Source organism: Necator americanus, chromosome IV (assembly GCF_031761385.1).
Source record: "Necator americanus strain Aroian chromosome IV, whole genome shotgun sequence".
NCBI lineage: Eukaryota > Metazoa > Nematoda > Chromadorea > Rhabditida > Ancylostomatidae > Necator > Necator americanus.
Window position 1 is genome coordinate 33,803,379 of NC_087374.1, and position 20,106 is coordinate 33,823,484.

A 20,106-nucleotide genomic window follows, 5' to 3' on the forward strand; every position below is an offset into this window, starting at 1 on the left:
CCATGCTACCTTCAGATCCTATTCCTATTTTGGAGGCTACGCTTAAAAAAATGTTTCCTTAATTTACCTATCTCTTTTAGCATCGTTCTATGTGGTAACATTTCGAGTTAGCATGACGACATTGACACTTTAACCCTTGTACCATAAGGGTTAGCTTTGACTTTCCCTTCTCTCCGGAAGGTATAGATTCTTTTCTTTTCTTTTTCAAAGGAGAAACGCCTAATCAGTCCAATAAGTCAAAAAGTGTCCACTTCCAACCAAGATAGGGTTGTGGAGACGATTATTCTGCATATGTATTTTTCCATCTATGCAAATTTTTATTTTTATATATTTTTCGGTGTGTGAAGGAGCGTTTTACTTGGAGTTCTGCTTCTTCCATAGTGGAGTAGGCTCAAAATCACAAAAATGAGAAGATTGAGACGAGCTTAGAAATAATTAGTTGGTCTCAACCAAGCGTTACATCCTTTCAAAATCCAAATGTCACGTTGCTTGTTGATTCTGCCTTATCATCACACTGCAAAGAAGCTGTCAGAGAACTCATAGATAATTTGTCAGAGAATTCATGGATAATTGCCAAACGTGGAAGAATTTTACGATTTTTCCAGAGGATAACATTAGAGGGATACGTCACATTTCATCATTCTTAACCATTCTCAAACGTTAAGATTAAAGAGAATTTAAAGTTTAGATGCTTTTTCGTTCTTCAACAAAGTGGTCTTTTTAAAGGTTCTTCTTATAACAAGACCTTGTACATTTCTCACCAAACTTAGCCAGCATTCCTTCGGCATCACTGCTGCTTAGCGTTATAGGTAAGATTTTATCGTTGAAATGAAATAATGAAAATGTCATCTATCCTAATGTTCGCATTGTATCCACCAGAGCAGCTAAATGTTTCGGGTGAAATTATGTAACCCTGTCGTTTCCATATTTTTTTGTCGGGTATTATTGTATAGATGGAATGTACGATTGATGTTCCCGCATCATTTACGATTCACAAACTCAACACCTCTCACGAATCACCGTTATACACCCAGTAGGGAGGCTTTACTTCTCTAATGCTTCTGCAGCTTTCACATCAACTACGTCAAGAGTTTTCACTTCCTTGCAAGAACACATTGATGTAAAGTAAATAGAGTGGATAGAAGAACTCGATTTATTCTTTGTTTCACACAAAGTATATTCCTTCGAACTTAAGATTTCCATCAAGTATCTGGTCAGGGAGCAATACTGTACCATTGACGTTGAAGACGGTAATGTAGCTCTCAGGAGGACTACCAGTCACTTCCTTTGATTTAATTGCAAGAATCAGTTCATCATCAGTATTCGGAATGAAGTCAAAGGCAGAGAAGCCTTTTTCTGGATCATACTTGGGACTACCTTTGCCATCTTTAACGTTAATCACCTTCAACAAGTTGAGTTCGGGATTAGCTTCGATTAATATGTGAGCACCCCTGAAAACAACGTTAGCACTGAATATGAACCTTTTGAAGCAACAGTTGCCTTACTTCTTCTCGTCTTCCGTCTCATTGTAAATTGTTTTTGAGGCTTTTCTAGGCAGAAAGTACCACTTCTTTCGAATCTCTGACCATTGCACTGCCTCATGCGTCAGGTAACCGGGTTCATGGTACCCAGCCCAGTCGCGCATGTTCGTATAAATATCCTTCCAGTTCTCGCTTCTTACCTTCAACGATTATAAACCGAATCCAGGAATAATTAACGAAAAGGAACACTATCCAGAAACTCATAAAATGTGGTTCGATTCGTACTTTTCCCGTTTTTGTAATGGTCTTAATCCACATTGAATCTTCGCTCACTACGGCTCCGGTTTTGTCTCTGTATTCCTGTAATTTTGTTCATCATATTAGAAAGTTGCTGTTGCAATTTCATTTTCTGTAGACCACAACCCTCTCCTCCAGTTGTTTCACAGGAAGAACATGGAATATAACTTACAGTACCGTGACCTCCTACATACAGCAAATCATCTTTTACAGTTAACCACTCTGCTTTCATTCCTTTAGTTGTGTTTCCTGGTCCAGAGTTAAGGAACACCCATGGAATTGCCTCAAATCGTTTTTGTTAATGTTGTTAATACAAAGATTTTCTATTGACAAAGGTCCTCAGTTTCTTCAAACCACTTCAGTATTCACAAGTGTTTTTTTTTGTGGTCTCAAAACACTTTCTGAAGTGAGTATGATGCTTTGAATCAACTTCTACCTTCCCGTCTTTAATTTCGTACAACAGTCCGGTCTTATCATCAGGTGATAGGAGGTGTCCGTTGTATTCTGAGAGATCTGACAACTCCATTGCTCTTCCTTTGTAATTCAGTCCCCTATTTATTCAGAGTTATGTAAATACTTTGACAAATTTTAAAATGGAACCCACGAAGTGATATTCTTATCAGAACTCTCCAACCAGTTCACGGTCACCGTTTTTTTGTCTTGACTTATAGTAAGTGTTCCATTCCTAGTTACAGCGCGCCAGTTATATTTATCTTTTGCCTCTCTTCCTGCTTCATCCATGTCAGTGATTGCGAGCAGGTTGTAGGTAATTGAACCATTGCTGTGCACTGTCTTTGTGATAGATCTAGGAATGATCTGGAAAAATCGTTATATCCGAGTTGAAGTTCGAGTTTGTCAAACACCTATTCTCCCATTCACCTTGTTTTTACCAGATCTGCTACGATTTTGTGCCACTGAAAAAGTATTTTCTAATTTCCTAGTTTTCGCTGTCTAAAAAGCTAGCTCAACTACAAAACTTTACCGTTTCGCGCAGAGCATCCGCAGATCAAGAAGATCTGAAATTTAAATTATTTACACTTCAACTTTACCATTAGAACATTAAAATTAATAGTTAATGTAGCCTACAGTAGGTTGTAAAATATTGAGAAACAATTCACTGTAGTCTACGAGTTCATTAATTCTAAGAGGAGGGACTCACCGTGAAATACCAGGCTAGGACCTTCATGTTTGAGCAGTGCGAAATCTGGCTGGAAAAAAGCAATTGAAATGAGTGCGTATTATTCACATTTTATTATTTTTATCATTTGATTTCTATTTTCAAAGGTTGCTGGTAATCGGAACTGGTCAAGGCTGATTTCATGATGTCGCTGTCGCAAAATTATGAGCCAAATGTCATAACATCATAACGGTGTGATCGGCAATCGGAAAAACTCGCGGGTGTTAAATCATTCTTAAGGTACTGTAGCGTATCGCTATACTATGTATTTCCATAGATGAATGATAAACTGAGAAAATGGAGCCGTTTTACAACTTAGATTACTTTTTGGAAAATGATACAGACTTGGTTGAAAAACTGATATCATCTGTCATACACACTTTGTTGTTTTTACATTAGCAGTTTTTTTTTGGTTAAGGTTATTTCTGTTGCTTTTGACGTTAATAATATTGGTGTTACTTTAAATTGTTCTGCGTGATTCATTCATGTAAGGAAGAGGATGCAACAGTAATCTAAAATCGGAATGCTATTGCATTCTGTCATCACATGAATGAACTTTCCATGCCAAAAAAATGGCCAATATTGGACATGAACGGTTAAAGGCATCACCCCACGAATCTGAGGTGCTACGGATTTCAGGTGGATTATTCTTATTCGGGATAGTTTATTACGGAGAAGGGGATAATTCCGTCAATTTCTTCCTAATTGCCGTAAAAAACGGTGCTGAATATGCGGCGCGTGCACAAGGCTGGCGCGCTTCAATCGAATTCGTTATAGAAAATAGCGCACCGGATCGCTCTAAGCCGTGTCGTTCGGGCCTTTTTTTACGTCAGTTAAGAAGAAAAGGACGGAATCAACCTTCTCTCCACAATCTACGATCCCATATCCCAATACTCCACCTGAAATCCGTACCACTCTTGATTCGTGGGGTGATATTTAATATAAATATTCTGATAAGGCATAACTTTATTGAAATACAAATTGCGTCAACACTGTTTCTGGTGTTCTCGTCACAGAAAGAACAAATAATAAGATATAAAGATAAAGATCGTCCAGATACATTGTAGGAGTAATTTACTTGTAAAAATTATGAAATTGAAACTTTTTTCGTGTTCACTTGAACACCGCCTAAAATTTGGCAATTTGTTATAAAATCATACAAGCATCGAATTTTGAAGCGTATACGAAGGCAGTTCCTGAATTGTAACAACTAATAGAAAAAAGGGTCCCAATCATCTTTTCATGATATATTGAGAAGAATCATTCGCTTTACTCCTAATAGGGTAATTAATTTTCTTCCCTTTTTCTTCTACCTTAAAAGATGACTGCACTGTCAGCGCAGCGGAAGGAACAAAAGTGTGCTACACTATCGCATCAGAGAGACGAGGAATGCGCACGACAGTTAAGAGCTGAATCCAGATTTTAACGTGAATAATAAAGGATGTGGGGATGCTTTCGGGCACAAATTATATATACTCATACATTTTCTATTTACTTACTTTTTTCATCGATGTTCCCTTGTAAAATCTTTACACAGGCCAGTAATGACAACTGTAACTGCAGCTGATGTATAACATTCAAATATTGCCGGAAGTTGACTACATTATGCACAGAAGACAATGAATCTGCAAAAAAATTTCATTATTTCCAACGATTCTTCTTGTGCTATTCAGGAAACCGTATAAGAAGATTCACCTGTTATACGATCTTCCTGATCCTGATTTTTAAAGGCAGCATCCACTAATGTGAGGAGGTGTGGAGTATTTGTATGCGGGATCGTAGATTAAGGAGAGAGGGTGATTCCGTCCATTTCTTCGTAATAGCCGTAAAAAACAGCCGGAAAGACGGGCGCATGCACAGGGCTGCGCGCTACAATCGAACTCGTTGTGGAAAATAGCGCATCGAAACGCTCATAGTCATATCTTCCGTTTTTAATGGCAATTAGGAAGAAATGGACGGAATCACCCTCCTCTCCATAATCTACGACTCCGTATCGGCATAACTCACCTAAAACCCTCTCAACCCCGTATTCGTGGGGTGATGCCTATAAAGCAGCGAATTCCTGGGATTTTGGAAGAATCAACCTTTCGGTGTGTGTTTTAATGTGTTCAAACTAGATCTTCTCGCACACAGAAGTGAGCGAAACTGTCCCACAGAAAGGTCTCAATCGATTGTAGATTACTTCGCATAGTTACCGTAAAACGTTCTGCAATTATTTATATCCATGTTGCCTTCGAACAGTCGACTACGCTATGTTCTGATTGGTTTTTGTAGTTAAGAGGTTCTATCTGAAAGCAGATATGCAATCTTCTGTACATTGAGACGAACTTGTGAAATCCACAAAAAGTTGTTTGAAAACGCAGATGGGTTTTTGTTGCTCGTGCTGAAATATAACATTTTCTGAAGATAACAAGCAGCTTTGCAATTATTTAGGGGAAAATGTGCAGCAGAATGGGAAATTTGAGAAAGAACAAAATCAAAAAATCATCTTCAAAATTTAACATCAAGTAAAACTCGAGAAAGAAATGACTCAATTGACTTAATTGGCGAGCTGATGTCATAGCCTGACACGATGACCAGCGTCTTCGCTGAGCTGTGCCGTCTTTGAACACAGCTCTGCTCAACCTTGTCGATCTTCTTCGAGCTTCTTCTTTCTTCTCTTCTTTCGAAATTGCACAGAATCACTCCATTCGTCTCTATTCCATATTCTGCGAAACCTTACATGTCGCCCGAACTGCTTATCCACGCCGAGTGTCCACAGTTCCTCTTTCACCACCTCAGTCCAGAACATCCGTTTTCGGTCAGGTGGCTTTTTCCAGCTCGAACACGGCAAGTTCCTCAGTACTCGTTGAACAGGGTGAGCTACCGATCTCCTTAATATATGACCAAGGAAGCGAAGACGATTTATTTTAGCCACTTTCGATGGCGGGGCAAGATGTTGATATCTTTCACGTGTCATCCGCCGGTATACTTCAACAATCTCTGCGTAAAGGTCTTCATTATGGTATACCATAGGCAAAGGGCAGCCAAGCAGCAGTCTAAGCAGCTTTCTTTCCGTGAAATCAAGCCTCTGTACCACACTACGCCGTGGATGGTGCTACCCAATTCTCCGATTCGTACATCATCACGGAGAGAAAGAGAAGAGAGAAAGAGAGGAGTAGAGATAGAATTGCAGCTTGACTTCGTTGGTGATGGGGTCGAAGGCATTTCGTAAAGGAGTTGAATGCCGAAACGGCCCCAGCGCATCCTTGCTGAATATCTTTCTCGTAGTTGCAATTGTTCTTCAGCGCTAAGCCCAAGTAATAGAACTCATCGACGAGTCCTATCGAATGATTCACCTATCATCCCGATTTCCTTTCGAGTTCGCGAAGAGATCCACAACTGCTTGCATTTATCAGGGCGAAGACGTAGTCCATAGGCTGCAGCCAGCTTCAATACAAGGCTGACAACATGTCGAAGTTTCGTACTGCTTTGCGCAAATATAGCAACATCGTCAGCGCACTCGAGATCGATAAAGGAGCGTCCTGGTGGGACTTGCTCGATAGGTGATCGGTCAAGCGGCGTGGTAGAATGAGATCGGAAGGACACTTATCTACTGTTCTTCGCATAGTGGCGTCGTCGATGGCGAAATAAAACAGAAAGGGTAATCCCACTGCCCCTTGCCTTACCCCAGTTACTACCTTTAACGGTGTTATATATCCGGTTGCTTTGCAGGTACTCCATCTGCGCCAGCCCTAATGAGGAGTCGAAAGCAGGTTCAACATCCACAAATGCATTGGCCTCGATAACCACTGCCAGATATTGATCCGCCATGATAATGAACACTTAATCAGTCGTAGACTAGGCAGGACCAAACCCGGCTTGTTCGTCGCATGTGGCTTCTGCGCGATCTTTGATAGGTCGTCCAGGATAATCTTCTTCAAAACGTTGTACGTTATGCAGCAAACAGATTCCTTGATAATTCCAAGGGTCTATGAGGAATAACTTCTCGTGAATAGAAATTATGATAGCGTGACTTAACGAGTTAGGTATCCTCCCGGTCTATCTATGCTGAACGGTTGATCTTTGTCATCTCACGAATCCCACACGAAGGAAGATATTTCAGCTGCTCTGCGCTAGTTCCGTTGTATTCGTTAGATCTTCCATTTTCAACCTTTTGGATACAGACCAGAACCTATGACTCGGTCGGTGGTTCTTCGTTAACCGCATAAGTCGGTCCATCAACGTGCTGAAGTTCAGGAACTGACGACGTTTGCGGGTTCAGCATGTCCTTGAAGTGATTCCTCCAAATTGGAAGGGTTTCTTTACCGGCGGTCACTCCATTAGCAGTGTTGGGGACTGTAGAACATCTTTTCATTTTGCCGCTATACTGTTTTAGTAGAGCATAGGCTTTCCCTGGGTTCTTCTTTTCCCACGCCTTTTCAAATTCCTACGCTCTTGACGTCCATTCTTTTACAGCATTCTTTTTGCAACTGACGACGCAACTTCCTTCTCAGACACTTTTCCTGGCTGAAATCGCCAGTGCTATGGCGACGCATAAAGGAGGATTTTGTTTTCGCAAATGCAAGGGCAAACTTCTTCCGCGGGAAAATTGGAATTAGAACCGGGAAAGTTTTCCTTGCAGCGTCATGGATGCACTTTGTAAAGGAATCATCATCCCTGAGCATCTTCCTATTCCCTACTCCTACATGAATATATACATGTTGGCGGAATTCTGTTCTACATTCTTAGCGTTCCAAACCTGACATGTCGATTTTTGGTTGAAGAGGAACTCCTTGGTTTTTATTGTGGAACCGCATCTTGAAGCTGAGAAGAATTTGTTGGTGGTAAACGCGACGTTCCAAACAGCCCTTGATTCTTGGATATTGAGTTCATAATATAATGCGTTCTCATTGTTATCCTCATCGGTTTCCATAGGTGCGTGAGCACTAACGATCCAGAGTTTACGTCCTCTTCGATCGTACGAAAGCGCATCTAGATGGCGTTGAGCCCAGTTCCTCCATCAATTTGTGGTAATCGTACCTCACAGTTATCGCGCAGTCACCTACTTTCCTTTCATGAACATCGCCGCAATAAGTTAAAGGATAACGTTTCTGGCGTTAATCAATCTTAGGATGCGCTCCCACCTTCACTTCAATTCAGAATCGTTTGAGGTTTGCGAACGTGGAACTGGCCTAGACAATGACTTGCTGTGGCTAGCCGATGTGTCAAGTCAGTGTTTTTATCTTCCCAGACAAGTCTGGTACCAATTTGTCGACTGTCGATGAAAGGGATTGGTTGGTTAGCGCTAGGGCGGATTCGAGCTTCCGACAGATCGTGCAGGAAGTGGTATCTCTGACCGCTACACTACTCTTTGCAATGTCTCTTATTTACATAGCTCGTATGCTCCCAATAAAGAAGAAATATAAGGGATTAAACAGTACTCTTGAGAAAAAGCAGATCAAACGAAACTAGGAATCTTCTGATGTGTTTAACGCAGGTTCGAAAAGGATTAATAGAACCTGAGATATGTAAAATCTCTACCAAATAAAAGGAAATCCCTTTACGTTTCTGATGAGTGACGTGGAATCGTGTGCGCACACAGGTGATGACGCAACACCACGAACTGCGCAGCGGCGCATCACCCTCCCCCACGACAGTCGAGATCATAACGGTACCAGAGGAGAGTCCAATGTGTTCTGCAGCTTGCTAAATTCGAGTCCGTGAGCAAATTACACCGGGTATCTGAATACAACATTCCCCAAATGTGGACAGGCATTGGCTTTGTTGAGATATGGGCAACAGGATCCCAGATCTGATGTCCTTAGATTTCCACTTTTGGGGTATGTGAAGGAAGAACTAAACGTACCAGCGAAAATGCCCATTAAAACAGGGAATCACAGACGTCATTCACTTTTTCAGTAGATGCCCTTAACCGCGTGTGGAGAACTTGAACATCGATTAAATTTGTTTTAAATAAAGATTTTAAATAAAGATGGTGGTTCATTTCTAAAGAAATTTTAATGTAATTTCTAATTTAGTAATTTTTCTTAAGAAATTGCAGAACAAATTTTAATGTGTTCAATGTGCTCTGATTTGGCATCTATTGCGATCACAAAAACTGTTCACCGATTCTTTAAAGATTTCAAGGTAATTCAGTAGAGATTAGTAGGAATTTCACAAATTTCATCCTAGGACGTCTTCGTCTGATTCCTGTTCCTATTTTGGAGGTTAAGCTAAAAAAATTGCCCTTAATTTAACTATTTCCCTTAGCATCGTTCTATGTGGGAACATTTCGAGTTAGTATGGCGACATAGACACTTTAACCTTTGTACCATAAGGGTTGGCTGTGATTCTTCCTACCTACGAAAGATATAGATTCTTTTCTTTTCTTTTTCAAAGGAGAAAAGCCTAATCAGTCCAATAAGTCTAAGAGTGTCCACTTCCAACCAAGATAGTGTTGCTGAAACGATTATTCCGCATGTGTATGATTTTTCCATCTATGCAAATTTTTATTTTCCTATATTTTCGGTGTGTGTGAAAGAGCGTTTTACTTGGAGTTCCACTTCTTCCATAGTGGAGTAGGCTCAAGATTACAAAAATAAGAAGATTGAGACGAGCCTAGAAATAATTAGCTGGTCTCAACCAAGCGTTACATCCTTTCAAAACCCAAATGTCACGTGGCTAGTTGATTCCAATATTTGAAATCATCTGCATAAACAAACCTCATTAGTGCGTTTTTTTTAAACTCAGTTATCCGAGCATCAGCATGTTTTCGGTTTTCCACTCTGTTAATCTTCGACGGATTAACCTCGCGCGAAAGGATTCTGAGACACAATTTAGGAGCGGTATTGTACAGTATATTTTTATATTTATCCTAAAAATTTCTGCCTAAATGAATTTTTCAGGTATTTCTGAGTTCACACTGCCAAGAAGCTGTCAGAGAAGTCATAGATAATTTGCCAAACTGTGAAAGAATTTTATGATTTTTCCAGAGGATAACCTTAGAGTGATACGTGACATTTTATCATTCTTGACCATTCTCAAACGTTAAGGTTAAAGTAAAGTTAAAGTTAAGGAGCTTTTTCGTTCTTCAAGAAAGTGGTCTTATTAAAGATTCTTATAACAAGACTTTGTACAATTCTCATCAAACTTAGCCAGCATTCCTTCAGCATCCCTGTTGTTTAGCGTTGTAGGTAAGATTTTAGTATTGAAATGAAGATGAAGCTACTGTCCACTCTCTGTCTTTAGTCAATTTTCAAGTCCATGTCATCTTTTCTAATGTTCGCATTGGGTCCCCCAGAGCCACTAAATATTTCGGGTGAAACTGTGCAACCCTGTCGTTTCCGTATCTATATGTCGCATATTATTGTATTCATAGAATTCACCATTGATGTTGCAGCATCATTCACGATTCACGAATTCAACACCTCTCACGAATCACCGTTATGCACCCAGTAGGGAGGCTTCACTTTTCTAAAGCTTCCCCTGCTGCTTTCACATCAACTGCGTCAAGTGTTTTCTCTTCCTTGCAAGAAGAAATTGAAGTAAAGTAAATAGAGTGAATAGAAGAACTCGATTTATTCTTTGTTTCACACAAAGTATATTCCTTCGAACTTAAGATTTTTATCGAGCATCTGGTCAGGGAGCAATACCTGACCATCGACGTTGAACACGGTAATGTAGCTCTCAGGAGAACTACCCGTCACTTCCTTTGATTTAATTGCAACAAACAGTTTATCATCAGTATTTGGAATGAAGTCGAAGGCAGAGAAGCCTCTTTCTGGATGATCCTTGCGACTACCTTTGGGATTTTTAACGTAAATCACCTTGAACTCGGTTAGTTCGGGATCAGCTTCGATTAAAATGTGGGCACCCCTGGAAAACGACGTTAGCACTGAATTTGAACCTTTTGAATCAACAGTTAAATTACTTCGTCTCGTCGTCTTTCTCATTGTAGGCTGTTGTTGAAGCTTTTCTAGGTAGGAAATACCACTTCTTACGAATCTCTGACCATTGTGCAGCCTCATGCGTCAAGTAACCGGGAGCTGAGTACCCAGCTATGTCGCGCATTCTCGAATAAATATCCGTCCAGTTCTTGCCTTCTACCTTCAACGATTGTAAATAACAATTACAAATCGAATACAGGAACAATCACTGGAAAGGATCACTATCTAGAAACTCATAGAACTAGATTCGCTTCCTACCTCTCCGGCTTTTGTTATGGTCTTGATCCACATTGCATCTTCGCTCACTACAGCTCCGGTCTTGTTTCTGTATTCCTGAAATTTTGTTCATAATATTAGAAAGTTGCTGCCTATTCAATTTCATTTTCTGTAAACCACAACCCTCTCCTCCAATTCTTTCATAGAACGAACATGGAATTCAACTTACACAACCGTGGCCTCCTACATACAGCAAACCATCCTTTACAGTTAACCACTCTGCTTTCATTCCTTTAGTTGTGTTTCCTGGTCCAGAGTTAAGGAAAACCCATGGAATTGCCTCAAATCGTTTTTGTTAATGTTGATAATGCAAATCTTTTCTATTGATAAAGGTCCTCAGTTTCTTCAAACCACTTCAGTATTCACAAGTGTTTTTTTTTGTGGTCTCAAAACACTTTCTGAAGTCAGTATGGTGCTTTGAATCAATTTCTACCTTCCCATCTTCAATTTCGTACAACATTCCGGTCTTATCGTCAGGTGAGAGGAGGTGTCCGTTGTATTCTGAGAGATCCGACAACTCCATTGCTCTTCCTTTGTAATTCAGTCCCCTATTTATTCAGAGTTATGTAAATACTTTGACAAATTTTAAAATGGAACCCACGAAGTGATATTCTTATCAGAACTCTCCAACCAGTTCACGGTCACCGTTTTTTTGTCTTGACTTATAGTAAGTGTTCCATTCCTAGTTACAGCGCGCCAGTTATATTTATCTTTTGCCTCTCTTCCTGCTTCATCCATGTCAGTGATTGCGAGCAGGTTGTAGGTAATTGAACCATTGCTGTGTGCTGTCTTTGTGATAGATCTAGGAATGATCTGAAAAAATCATTGCTTCCGGGTTGAAGTTCGAGTTTGTCAAGCAACTGATCTCCCATTCACCTTGTTTTTACCAGATCTGCTACGATTTTGTGCCACTGAAAAAGTATTTTCTAATTTCCTAGTTTTCGCTGTCTAAAAAGCTAGCCCAACTACAAAACTTTACCGTTTCGCGCAGAGCATCCGCAGATCAAGAAGATCTGAAATTTAAATTATTTACACTTCAACTTTACCATTAGAACATTAAAATTAATAGTTAATGTAGCCTACAGTAGGTTGTAAAATATTGAGAAACAATTCACTGTAGTCTACGAGTTCATTAATTCTAAGAGGAGGGACTCACCGTGAAATACCAGGCTAGGACCTTCATGTTTGAGCAGTGCGAAATCTGGCTGGAAAAAAGCAATTGAAATGAGTGCGTATTATTCACATTTTATTATTTTTATCATTTGATTTCTATTTTCAAAGGTTGCTGGTAATCGGAACTGGTCAAGGCTGATTTCTTGATGTCGCTGTCTCAAAATTATGAGCCAAATGTCATCACATCATAACGGCGTGATCGACAATCGGAAAAACACGTTGACGGATGTTACATCGTTCTTAAGGCACTTTATCGTCTCGCCATACTATGTATTTCCACAGGTGAATGATAAACTGAGAAAATGGAGCCCGTTTTACAGCTTAGATTATTTTTTGGAAAATGATACAGCCTTGGTTGAAAAATTGATATCATCTGTCATACACACTTTGTTGTTTTTACATTAACACTTTTTTTTTGGTTAAGGTTACTTCGGTTGCTTTTGACGTTAATATTATTGGTGTTACTTTGAATTGTTCGGCGTGGTTCAACCATGTAATAAAGAGGATGCAGCAGTAATCTAAAGTCGGCAGTATTCTCTCATCACATGAATGAACTTTCCATGCCAAAAAAAAATAGCCAATGTTTGACAAAAACGGTTAAAGGCATCACCCCACTTATCTAAGGTGGCATGGATTTGAGGTGGACTATTCTTCTACGGGATAGTAGATTATGAAGAGGGAGTTGATTCCGTCCATTTCTTCCTAATTGCCATAAAAAACAGCCCGGAAGATGCGGTGCGTGCGCAAGGCTGGGGCGCTCCAGTCAAACTCGTTATAGGAAATAGCGCGCCAAATCGCTCGAAGCCGTGTCGTCCGGGCCGTTTTTTACGTCAATTGAGAAGAAATGGACGGAATCACCCTTCTCTCCATAATCTACGACCCCGTATACGAATACTCCGCCTGAAATCCGTACCACTTTAGATTCGTGAGGTGATGCTTTCAAGGAAGTATCTAACCAGGACCGATCCGTTCAGATCTATTAGTTGCACGGAAATGCCGAGTTTTCAGCTACCATTGTTTTAATTCAGTGACCAATTACAGACCTGTCCGGGTACTATTGCATACAGTACAACAAGTGCACCGTTTTATTATAAAGATTCGGATAAGGCATAGTTTCATTGAATCACAAATTGCTTCAACACTGTACCTGGTGTTCTCGTCACAGAAAGAACAAATAATAAGATTCAAAGATAAAGATTATCCAGATACAATGTTGGAATAATTTGATTGTTAGAATTATTGGGTTGAAACTTTGTTGAAAGAAGCAACAACTTTGTTCCATTTAATTTTGAGAGTAACCATATTTTTTTGATTGTCGACACTTGAACACCGTCTAAAATTTGGTAATTTGTTACAAAATCATACAAGCATCGAATTTTGAAGCGTATACGAAGGCAGTTCCTGAATTGCAACAACTAATAGAAAAAAGACTCCCAATCATCCTTTCATAATATATTGAGAAGAATCATTCGCTTCACTCCTAATAGGGTAACTTATTTTCTTCTCTTTTTTTTACTCCTAATAGGGCAATTTATTTTCTTCTCTGTTTTTACCTTCGAAGATAACTGGACTGTCAGCGCAGCGGAAGAAACAAAAGTGTGCTACACTATCGTATCAGAGAGACGAGGAATGCGCACGATAATTAAAAGCTGAATCGAGATTTCAATATGGTTAACAAGGGATGTGGGGATGTTCCGGGCACAAATTATATATACTCATACATTTTCTATTTACTTACTTTTTTCATCGATGTTCCCTTGTAAAATCTTTACACAGGCCAGTAATGACAACTGTAACTGCAGCTGATGTGAAACATTCAAATATTGCCGGAAGTTGACCACATTATACATAGAAGACAGTGAATCTGCAAAAAATTTTCAAAGTTCCTAATGTTCTTTTGGCTTATTGGTCAGCAAAGAACACGGATAAAATGATGTATCTATCAGAATTATTTGTTCTTCTTAGACTATTCAGCAAACCGTATAAGAAGATTCTCCTGTTACAATGGTGATCCTGATCCTGATCCTGATGTTTTACGGCAGTGATCCATTGGAGAACGGATTGCGATCACTCGTTGAATAAATACATAAATTCTAGGAGATCAGCATATGCTGATTACGATTGTGATAACAGCTCTGATTGTGAGCAACGACGCATTATCGACATATTGATTTTCACGCACTTTATTTCAATGCTCAAGAGAAGCGAGGTTTCGTCATTTTACTCCCACGGTTTTCAGTCTGATTACGAATATAGTTATTTTTCTGCAGAAAAAATCTATATGACAAATATCTTTGCGTCCGAATCTTTTGAATCTTTTGAACCGGCACAAATGTATGCCCAGATGGTGTGGGTGGTGTTTTTCTGTGGTGTCATTGGTTCTATTCCGCTTCTGGCAATTTTTTGAATTGTCGATTTTCCATGGGCTCTCGAAAAGGCAGCACATAATATTACTTGTTCCATGTTCAATACAGTCTGTTGAGTAAATTATTAGAATCTGTAATTATTATTGTAACTAAACCAATGTTGAGAAGCTGCTGGGTAGAAATCTAATTGTGAACGAAAACTTTATTGCTAATGATTCTTTTTTGAAAACGATTAAACTGAACTGATCACAACAGAAATGTACGAGAAATCAAATCCGTTAAAAACACCAAGGTGTGACATATACAAGAAATGTCATGGGACTGCACTTCTCTTCATCACTCACTCCTGGATGCGAAAAATCTCATCTTGTGGTTGTAGCAATTTGTAAACGATGTCTGTGCAATTTTCCGGTATTGTAAAGATGTTCTACAACTGTAAGATCAACAGAGCAACATTTACAAGCGCACATCAGTGTTAAAGAGATTTGTTAAGACAGCGAAATCCTTGGATTTTTAAAGAATCAGCTTTTCAGTGATATTTAATGTGTTCAAAACCAGATCTTCTCGCACGCAACAGTGAGCGAAACTCTCCCACAGACACAGAGGTCTCTATCGATTGTAGATTACTTCGGATAGTTACCGTAGAAACGTTCTGCAATTATTTTTGTCCATTTTGCCTTCGAACAATCGATTCCGTTATGTTCTGAGTGGTTTTTATAGTTAGAGGTTCTACCTGAAATCGATTACGCAATCTTCTGTACTTTGAGAGGAAGTTGTGAATTCACACCTTAGAAACCCTAAATAGGCTGGCAATATAAGAATTCGTCAGCAGAAGGATCCATGGGGTGAAAAACGACAGAAATCCGGAAAAAAGTTGTTCGAAAATACGGATGGATCTGTTTTGCTCATGCTGAAAGATAACATTCTCTGAAGATACTAAGTAGCTTTGCAGTGATGACAGTTATTTAGGAGAAAATGCATAAAATAAATAAAAGATTGTTGAGAAACAATGTCGAAAAGTTTCCATAAAAATATTGCACTCTTCACAATTCACAATTTTGAAAAATTGGGGAAAGAAATATGAAAATTTAAACAGTAACAGTAACAGATTAGACAGGTCACACGAAAGTATAAGCCTTCTGATGTACGTAGTGTTTGAAAAGGATTGATAGTACAAGGAGTTTCTCCTACAGCAATAGGACCGGTTTATCCGTGCAGCTTTCATTATATCCGTGGTCGACACTACCGAGGAGATCTGGTGGATTTAGAAAATTTTTGAAGATTACTGTCACTTGTGAATTCACGTTGAATATCACCATAGCCGTGCCAGGGGAGAAAGAGAACCTCACGTGCCGGCTTTAGTCCATCCTATAGCCATTTTCAAAAAAAAACAGTGAGCATCGAAACTTTTCCAGAATTATTGCAATACTACCTCCTTCTTAATCAATATATGTGGTCAGTCGGGTATTGGATTGCTTTAATTCTATTTGGTGAAGATTTCACATTCCTATCTTGTTTCATTCCTTTCTTCTGACCGGCTTAATGTGCACCATGACTTTACGGGCACCATGTATGCGATAAGTCGAGCATTATAAACAAAGATGCGTGGTGAGCTATTTGCAAAATCATCTACTTCTAATCATCATCACAAACAAATCAAATTTTTATATGTTGAATGTGCTCTGAATTGGCATCTATTGCGATCACAAAAACTGTTCACCGTCTCTTGACCTGTTTCAAGGCAAATGAATGAGGATTAATTGAGCGATCATGATCATTATCATCATCATCGTCTTTCTCCTAGTTAGTCATAAAGAAAACAGGTTTAGAGGTTCATAATAAAGAGCAAATCGTCGTTGAGAGTTCGAAAGTCACCTATACTTGATTCCTCTACTTCTCTCGGAGGTTTGGCTGATTAACATCGAAAAGTATCGTCAGTTTACCTATTTCTTTCAGCAACGACCTAGGTGGGGACACCTCAAGGGAATAGAACGACAGAGACACTTTAGCACTCTATCCTATAAAGAGTGGACTTCCCTACTCTTGGACAGCATTGGATTCTTTTTCTTTTTTTAAAGGAAACACTCTCAGCACTAACAGTCTACTTTTTCTACTAACAGTCTACTCTACGAACCTTGAGATGAGCCAAAAATAAGTAGCTGGCTGCAACCAAGTGTTGCATGCTTTCAACCCAAATGTCAGTTGGCCAGTTGATTTCAGTGCTTGAAATCAGCTGCCCGAGTTAATCTCTTTTCAAAAACCAGTTATGTGCACATCGGCATGTGTTCGGCTCTGCACTCTGATGATCATCGACGGATTAATATCCCGCGAAAGGATTCTGACACACAATTTATGTATTGTACCTGTGAACAATATATGTACACACAATATATATTGTACACTAAGTATTAGGTTAGACACTCGTCTTTACGAACAAAAGAGTGAAGAATGTTTTTGTTTGAAAAAAAAAAATAGCGAAACGCAATCATTCGCGATAAAAATGCCTGCTAAAAACCGCAGATAATCATATTCTAACGCAATATTTCATTTTCTTTCCTTTGTTTTTCTCAATATTTCATTTTTTTTTAATTTCGTTTCATTTTGTGGTGAAAAAACTTGAAACTGATGTGACCGGATTTTTTTTTTGATGCCGCGAAGAACTTACATAGATAGCTATCCATGTTAGTTGGATAAGATGATAGAGAAAAAGTAGGAAGAACGCAGAAATAAGTGCAGCGACAGGAACACACAGACGTATTTCATTTCTGCGCTGCCTAAAAACGACCACTATAAACATTTCTGGTTTGCTAGTAATAAAAAATATTCTGAAACCTGTTTATCGTAGCACTTAAACAATTCAACGCATGCATGAGGTTTTGAATAATTTTTCATTTCTCGATTAGCTCAACTTATGACTCCCGTTGTCGTCCCTCTGTATTGAACCATTCTGTTTCGTATTTATTCCGAGGTCTTATATGGTCTCCAAACCGCTCATTTTCTCCTGGCCAGCTAGGGAGTCAGGCCGTTCTTCGTGTTTATTTCCCGACCATGGTAAACTTATTTAAAGCATTTGGATATGTTTGTTCCATTAAGCGTTAATGGGGCATCCGAGACCAATCCTTTACGCGTGAACATATTTTTTGCAGATTCAGCTGAAAACTGAAGCATCCACATGTCTCGTCGAATTCGGTTAGCATTCGTTCCAATTGACTGTTCTTGTCGGAACGATGTCATCAGCAAAGCGTAAAGGGTGTAGCTGTCGACCGTCAACCTTCACTCCTATGTCGTCCCATTCTAGCTTTCCTGGTGGCTTCACTGCGTTCTCAAGAGTGAGCGTGAATACACTAGGTGAGATTGTATCACCGGGACCTCTCTCCACATCAATGATGATATTGTAGTAGAATTGCAAAACTCCGGTCGCTAAGATACTCTGGAAGTACCTTTATGTACTGAGTAAGGACACCTTGGTTGTCCAACGCTTCTACAATCGCTTCCGTCGTTGACCGTCTCAGCTAAGCCAAAGGCCTTCTTTAATTTGACAAAGGTGAGACATAGCAGCAACTTGTACTCTTGCGATACCTTGAGTTTCGAAACAGTGTGAATGTGGTCAGCTCGCATGGCTGTCCTTCACCTAACACTTTTTAATCCTGTTAAGCATCACTCTTGTAAATAACGGATAGTAAGCAGTTTGGGCGATAGGTGCCGATATCACCCCTCTGCAAAACCTTGCGAGCTCGGACGAGAGTTCTTCATTGCCTGCAGCCCCACGCTGACGTATCAGCTTTAGAGTTTCCGGACGCAGGCCTCTCTTGCTGGTTTTAGATTCCCCGTCGATGCTGTCCATCGCCGGATCTTCCCAAGAGCCGGCTAGCGCAGCGAAAAATTCCAGCATAATGATAGTTCTGGAACTTCGCTCTCTTAGCATCGTGGCGTGCTCTTTTCTCCAGAGAAACGAGTCTTTTTTGGAGGGGACAATGATTCAATCACGTATAAAACTTTTGCACAGCAGCGACATCCGTCAGGCAAAGCCTCTTACTTATGATGATATGGTCAATTTCAGTACAGGTATTTTAGTATTAATTTCCAATACTCTTCGTTGGGTGACTCCCACAGCCAAGGTAGAAAGGAGAGCTTCTGGAATTGCGGGTTCCCATGGATGGTCTTAGTCGTCATTATAAACTCTCCCCTGCTTTTTCACTGGAGGCCGTGGATCCCAATGTAAAGTTTCTCAGGCGTTTCTTTTCTTTTCTGAGGCCAATCTTGGCATTAAAATCACGAACAACCTTGTAGAAGATATGGTCTTCTCTGTAAAACTTCTCTAAGTCCATTTAGAATCATCAACTCCTTCTTCGTAGTTTGGTATTTGACCGTAAGCGACGAAGACTGTCGAAGCAGGCGTTGCACCACATCTTCTCCTTCTCATACGTCTGATTCGGGTCGCAAGTTGTTTGAAAGAGCCGATGTTCTCTGCCATACTCGTGTTGACGAGAACATCAACTCCACCAACTCTTCTACTGTCGCCAGTTCCTAAGAACAGTTCTTCTCCAGTGTCATACATGGCGCTAAGTGAATGAAGTTGTCTCGTTTCGGTTGTTGGTGGCGTCGTACTTAAGCTTCCTGGCTTGCATATCAGATCTTCATTTTCAGCGTTCGATGCAAGCGTATGGGCGTTAGCGTTACAAGTACTGATCGTCATCCTAGTCCTTTTTCGTTTCGGTAGCCTACATAACTCCTGCAACCGCTCGTCCTTCTTGTCGCTATCGTGCCATGCTTTCCTCCGGAATCAGGAAACTGTGTTGTGCACATAACTTTAAAAGCCATCTGAAACCTAAAGATTTCTAATATCATGAGTTTTGGGAGAACGTTTCTTCTTCCCGTTGCGGACATGGAGCTTATTTGTTGGAGGGGATTTCAAACTGTCTCGCTTCGACTACCCAGTCACTTGAATGTAGGGTTTTGGCTGAACCGACGTGCGGTCGGTCCTGACACAGCAGAAACGTGGAGTCCGTCTCCTCAATCAACCTGTGCCTCAGGGAACAGTGCTATCCCTCTAGTGAGAGAGATCCGTATAAGAACATCGAGAATGTAATAAAGGAAACTAGGAACACTCAGCTCCCTGCTAACCTCTTTAACTCCACAGTACTGCCTCCCTTGATTTGTGCTTCAGAAATCTGAGCACTTCGCAAGGATTAAGAAAATGTGGTGAGCGTTATTGAACGCTCAATTGAAAGAGTGATGCTGAGAGTATTCCGCTTCACGTAAGTGATCGGCTGCGTTTTCCAAGGAAAGCAAATCAAGGTGACCCAGACACGGTGATGAGCTTCAACGGCAACCGTCCAACCAGAGCTGTGAGCGATTGGATTCCACGCGATTTGAAGGTTACTACAGGAAAACGGCGGATCCTATGG

General features: G+C 40.1%; 5 protein-coding genes across 10 annotated transcripts; all 5 read right to left on the bottom strand.

Moving 5' to 3' along the window:
• Positions 1 to 1,165: 1,165 nt before the first annotated feature.
• On the bottom strand, positions 1,166 to 6,768 carry RB195_003573 (uncharacterized protein; the record flags this gene model as incomplete). 3 transcript variants are annotated; one of them, XM_064201281.1, is made up of 10 exons in its annotated part: positions 1,166 to 1,451; positions 1,506 to 1,681; positions 1,767 to 1,841; positions 1,951 to 2,061; positions 2,215 to 2,329; positions 2,383 to 2,594; positions 2,658 to 2,692; positions 4,455 to 4,580; positions 6,294 to 6,479; positions 6,636 to 6,768. In XM_064201281.1, 10 exons carry the CDS (start codon positions 6,766 to 6,768, stop codon positions 1,166 to 1,168), a joined length of 1,455 nt encoding a protein of 484 aa, XP_064057162.1. The 3 variants fall into 3 exon arrangements, with proteins under 3 accessions (XP_064057162.1, XP_064057163.1, XP_064057165.1); XM_064201282.1 differs by lacking the exons at positions 2,383 to 2,594; positions 2,658 to 2,692; positions 4,455 to 4,580; positions 6,294 to 6,479; positions 6,636 to 6,768 and having other exon boundaries at positions 2,215 to 2,304; XM_064201283.1 differs by lacking the exons at positions 1,166 to 1,451; positions 1,506 to 1,681; positions 1,767 to 1,841; ... (3 more) ...; positions 2,658 to 2,692; positions 4,455 to 4,580 and having other exon boundaries at positions 6,265 to 6,479; positions 6,624 to 6,768.
• RB195_003574 (uncharacterized protein) lies at positions 5,576 to 5,968 on the bottom strand (the record flags this gene model as incomplete). The annotated part of the gene is made up of 1 exon (XM_064201284.1): positions 5,576 to 5,968. One exon carries the CDS (start codon positions 5,966 to 5,968, stop codon positions 5,576 to 5,578), a length of 393 nt encoding a protein of 130 aa, XP_064057164.1.
• A 361-nt stretch (positions 6,769 to 7,129) lies between the features above and the next one.
• RB195_003575 (uncharacterized protein) lies at positions 7,130 to 14,182 on the bottom strand (the record flags this gene model as incomplete). Of its 2 annotated transcripts, XM_064201285.1 has the most annotated exons (10): positions 7,130 to 7,293; positions 7,697 to 7,805; positions 10,590 to 10,812; positions 10,868 to 11,043; positions 11,142 to 11,216; positions 11,329 to 11,439; positions 11,593 to 11,707; positions 11,761 to 11,972; positions 12,036 to 12,070; positions 14,071 to 14,182. In XM_064201285.1, 10 exons carry the CDS (start codon positions 14,180 to 14,182, stop codon positions 7,130 to 7,132), a joined length of 1,332 nt encoding a protein of 443 aa, XP_064057166.1. The 2 variants fall into 2 exon arrangements, with proteins under 2 accessions (XP_064057166.1, XP_064057167.1); XM_064201286.1 differs by lacking the exons at positions 7,697 to 7,805; positions 12,036 to 12,070; positions 14,071 to 14,182 and having other exon boundaries at positions 10,595 to 10,812; positions 11,761 to 11,897.
• A 1,174-nt stretch (positions 14,183 to 15,356) lies between these two features.
• RB195_003576 (uncharacterized protein) lies at positions 15,357 to 18,590 on the bottom strand (the record flags this gene model as incomplete). 3 transcript variants are annotated; one of them, XM_064201287.1, is made up of 5 exons in its annotated part: positions 15,357 to 15,431; positions 15,486 to 15,608; positions 17,364 to 17,472; positions 18,162 to 18,323; positions 18,424 to 18,590. In XM_064201287.1, 5 exons carry the CDS (start codon positions 18,588 to 18,590, stop codon positions 15,357 to 15,359), a joined length of 636 nt encoding a protein of 211 aa, XP_064057168.1. The 3 variants fall into 3 exon arrangements, with proteins under 3 accessions (XP_064057168.1, XP_064057169.1, XP_064057170.1); XM_064201288.1 differs by lacking the exons at positions 18,162 to 18,323; positions 18,424 to 18,590 and having other exon boundaries at positions 17,364 to 17,495; XM_064201289.1 differs by lacking the exons at positions 15,357 to 15,431; positions 15,486 to 15,608; positions 17,364 to 17,472 and adding an exon at positions 17,889 to 18,128 and having other exon boundaries at positions 18,203 to 18,323.
• Positions 18,591 to 19,016: 426 nt separating this feature from the next.
• Positions 19,017 to 19,394, bottom strand: RB195_003577 (uncharacterized protein; the record flags this gene model as incomplete). The annotated part of the gene is made up of 1 exon (XM_064201290.1): positions 19,017 to 19,394. One exon carries the CDS (start codon positions 19,392 to 19,394, stop codon positions 19,017 to 19,019), a length of 378 nt encoding a protein of 125 aa, XP_064057171.1.
• Between the last annotated feature and the right edge of the window lie 712 nt (positions 19,395 to 20,106).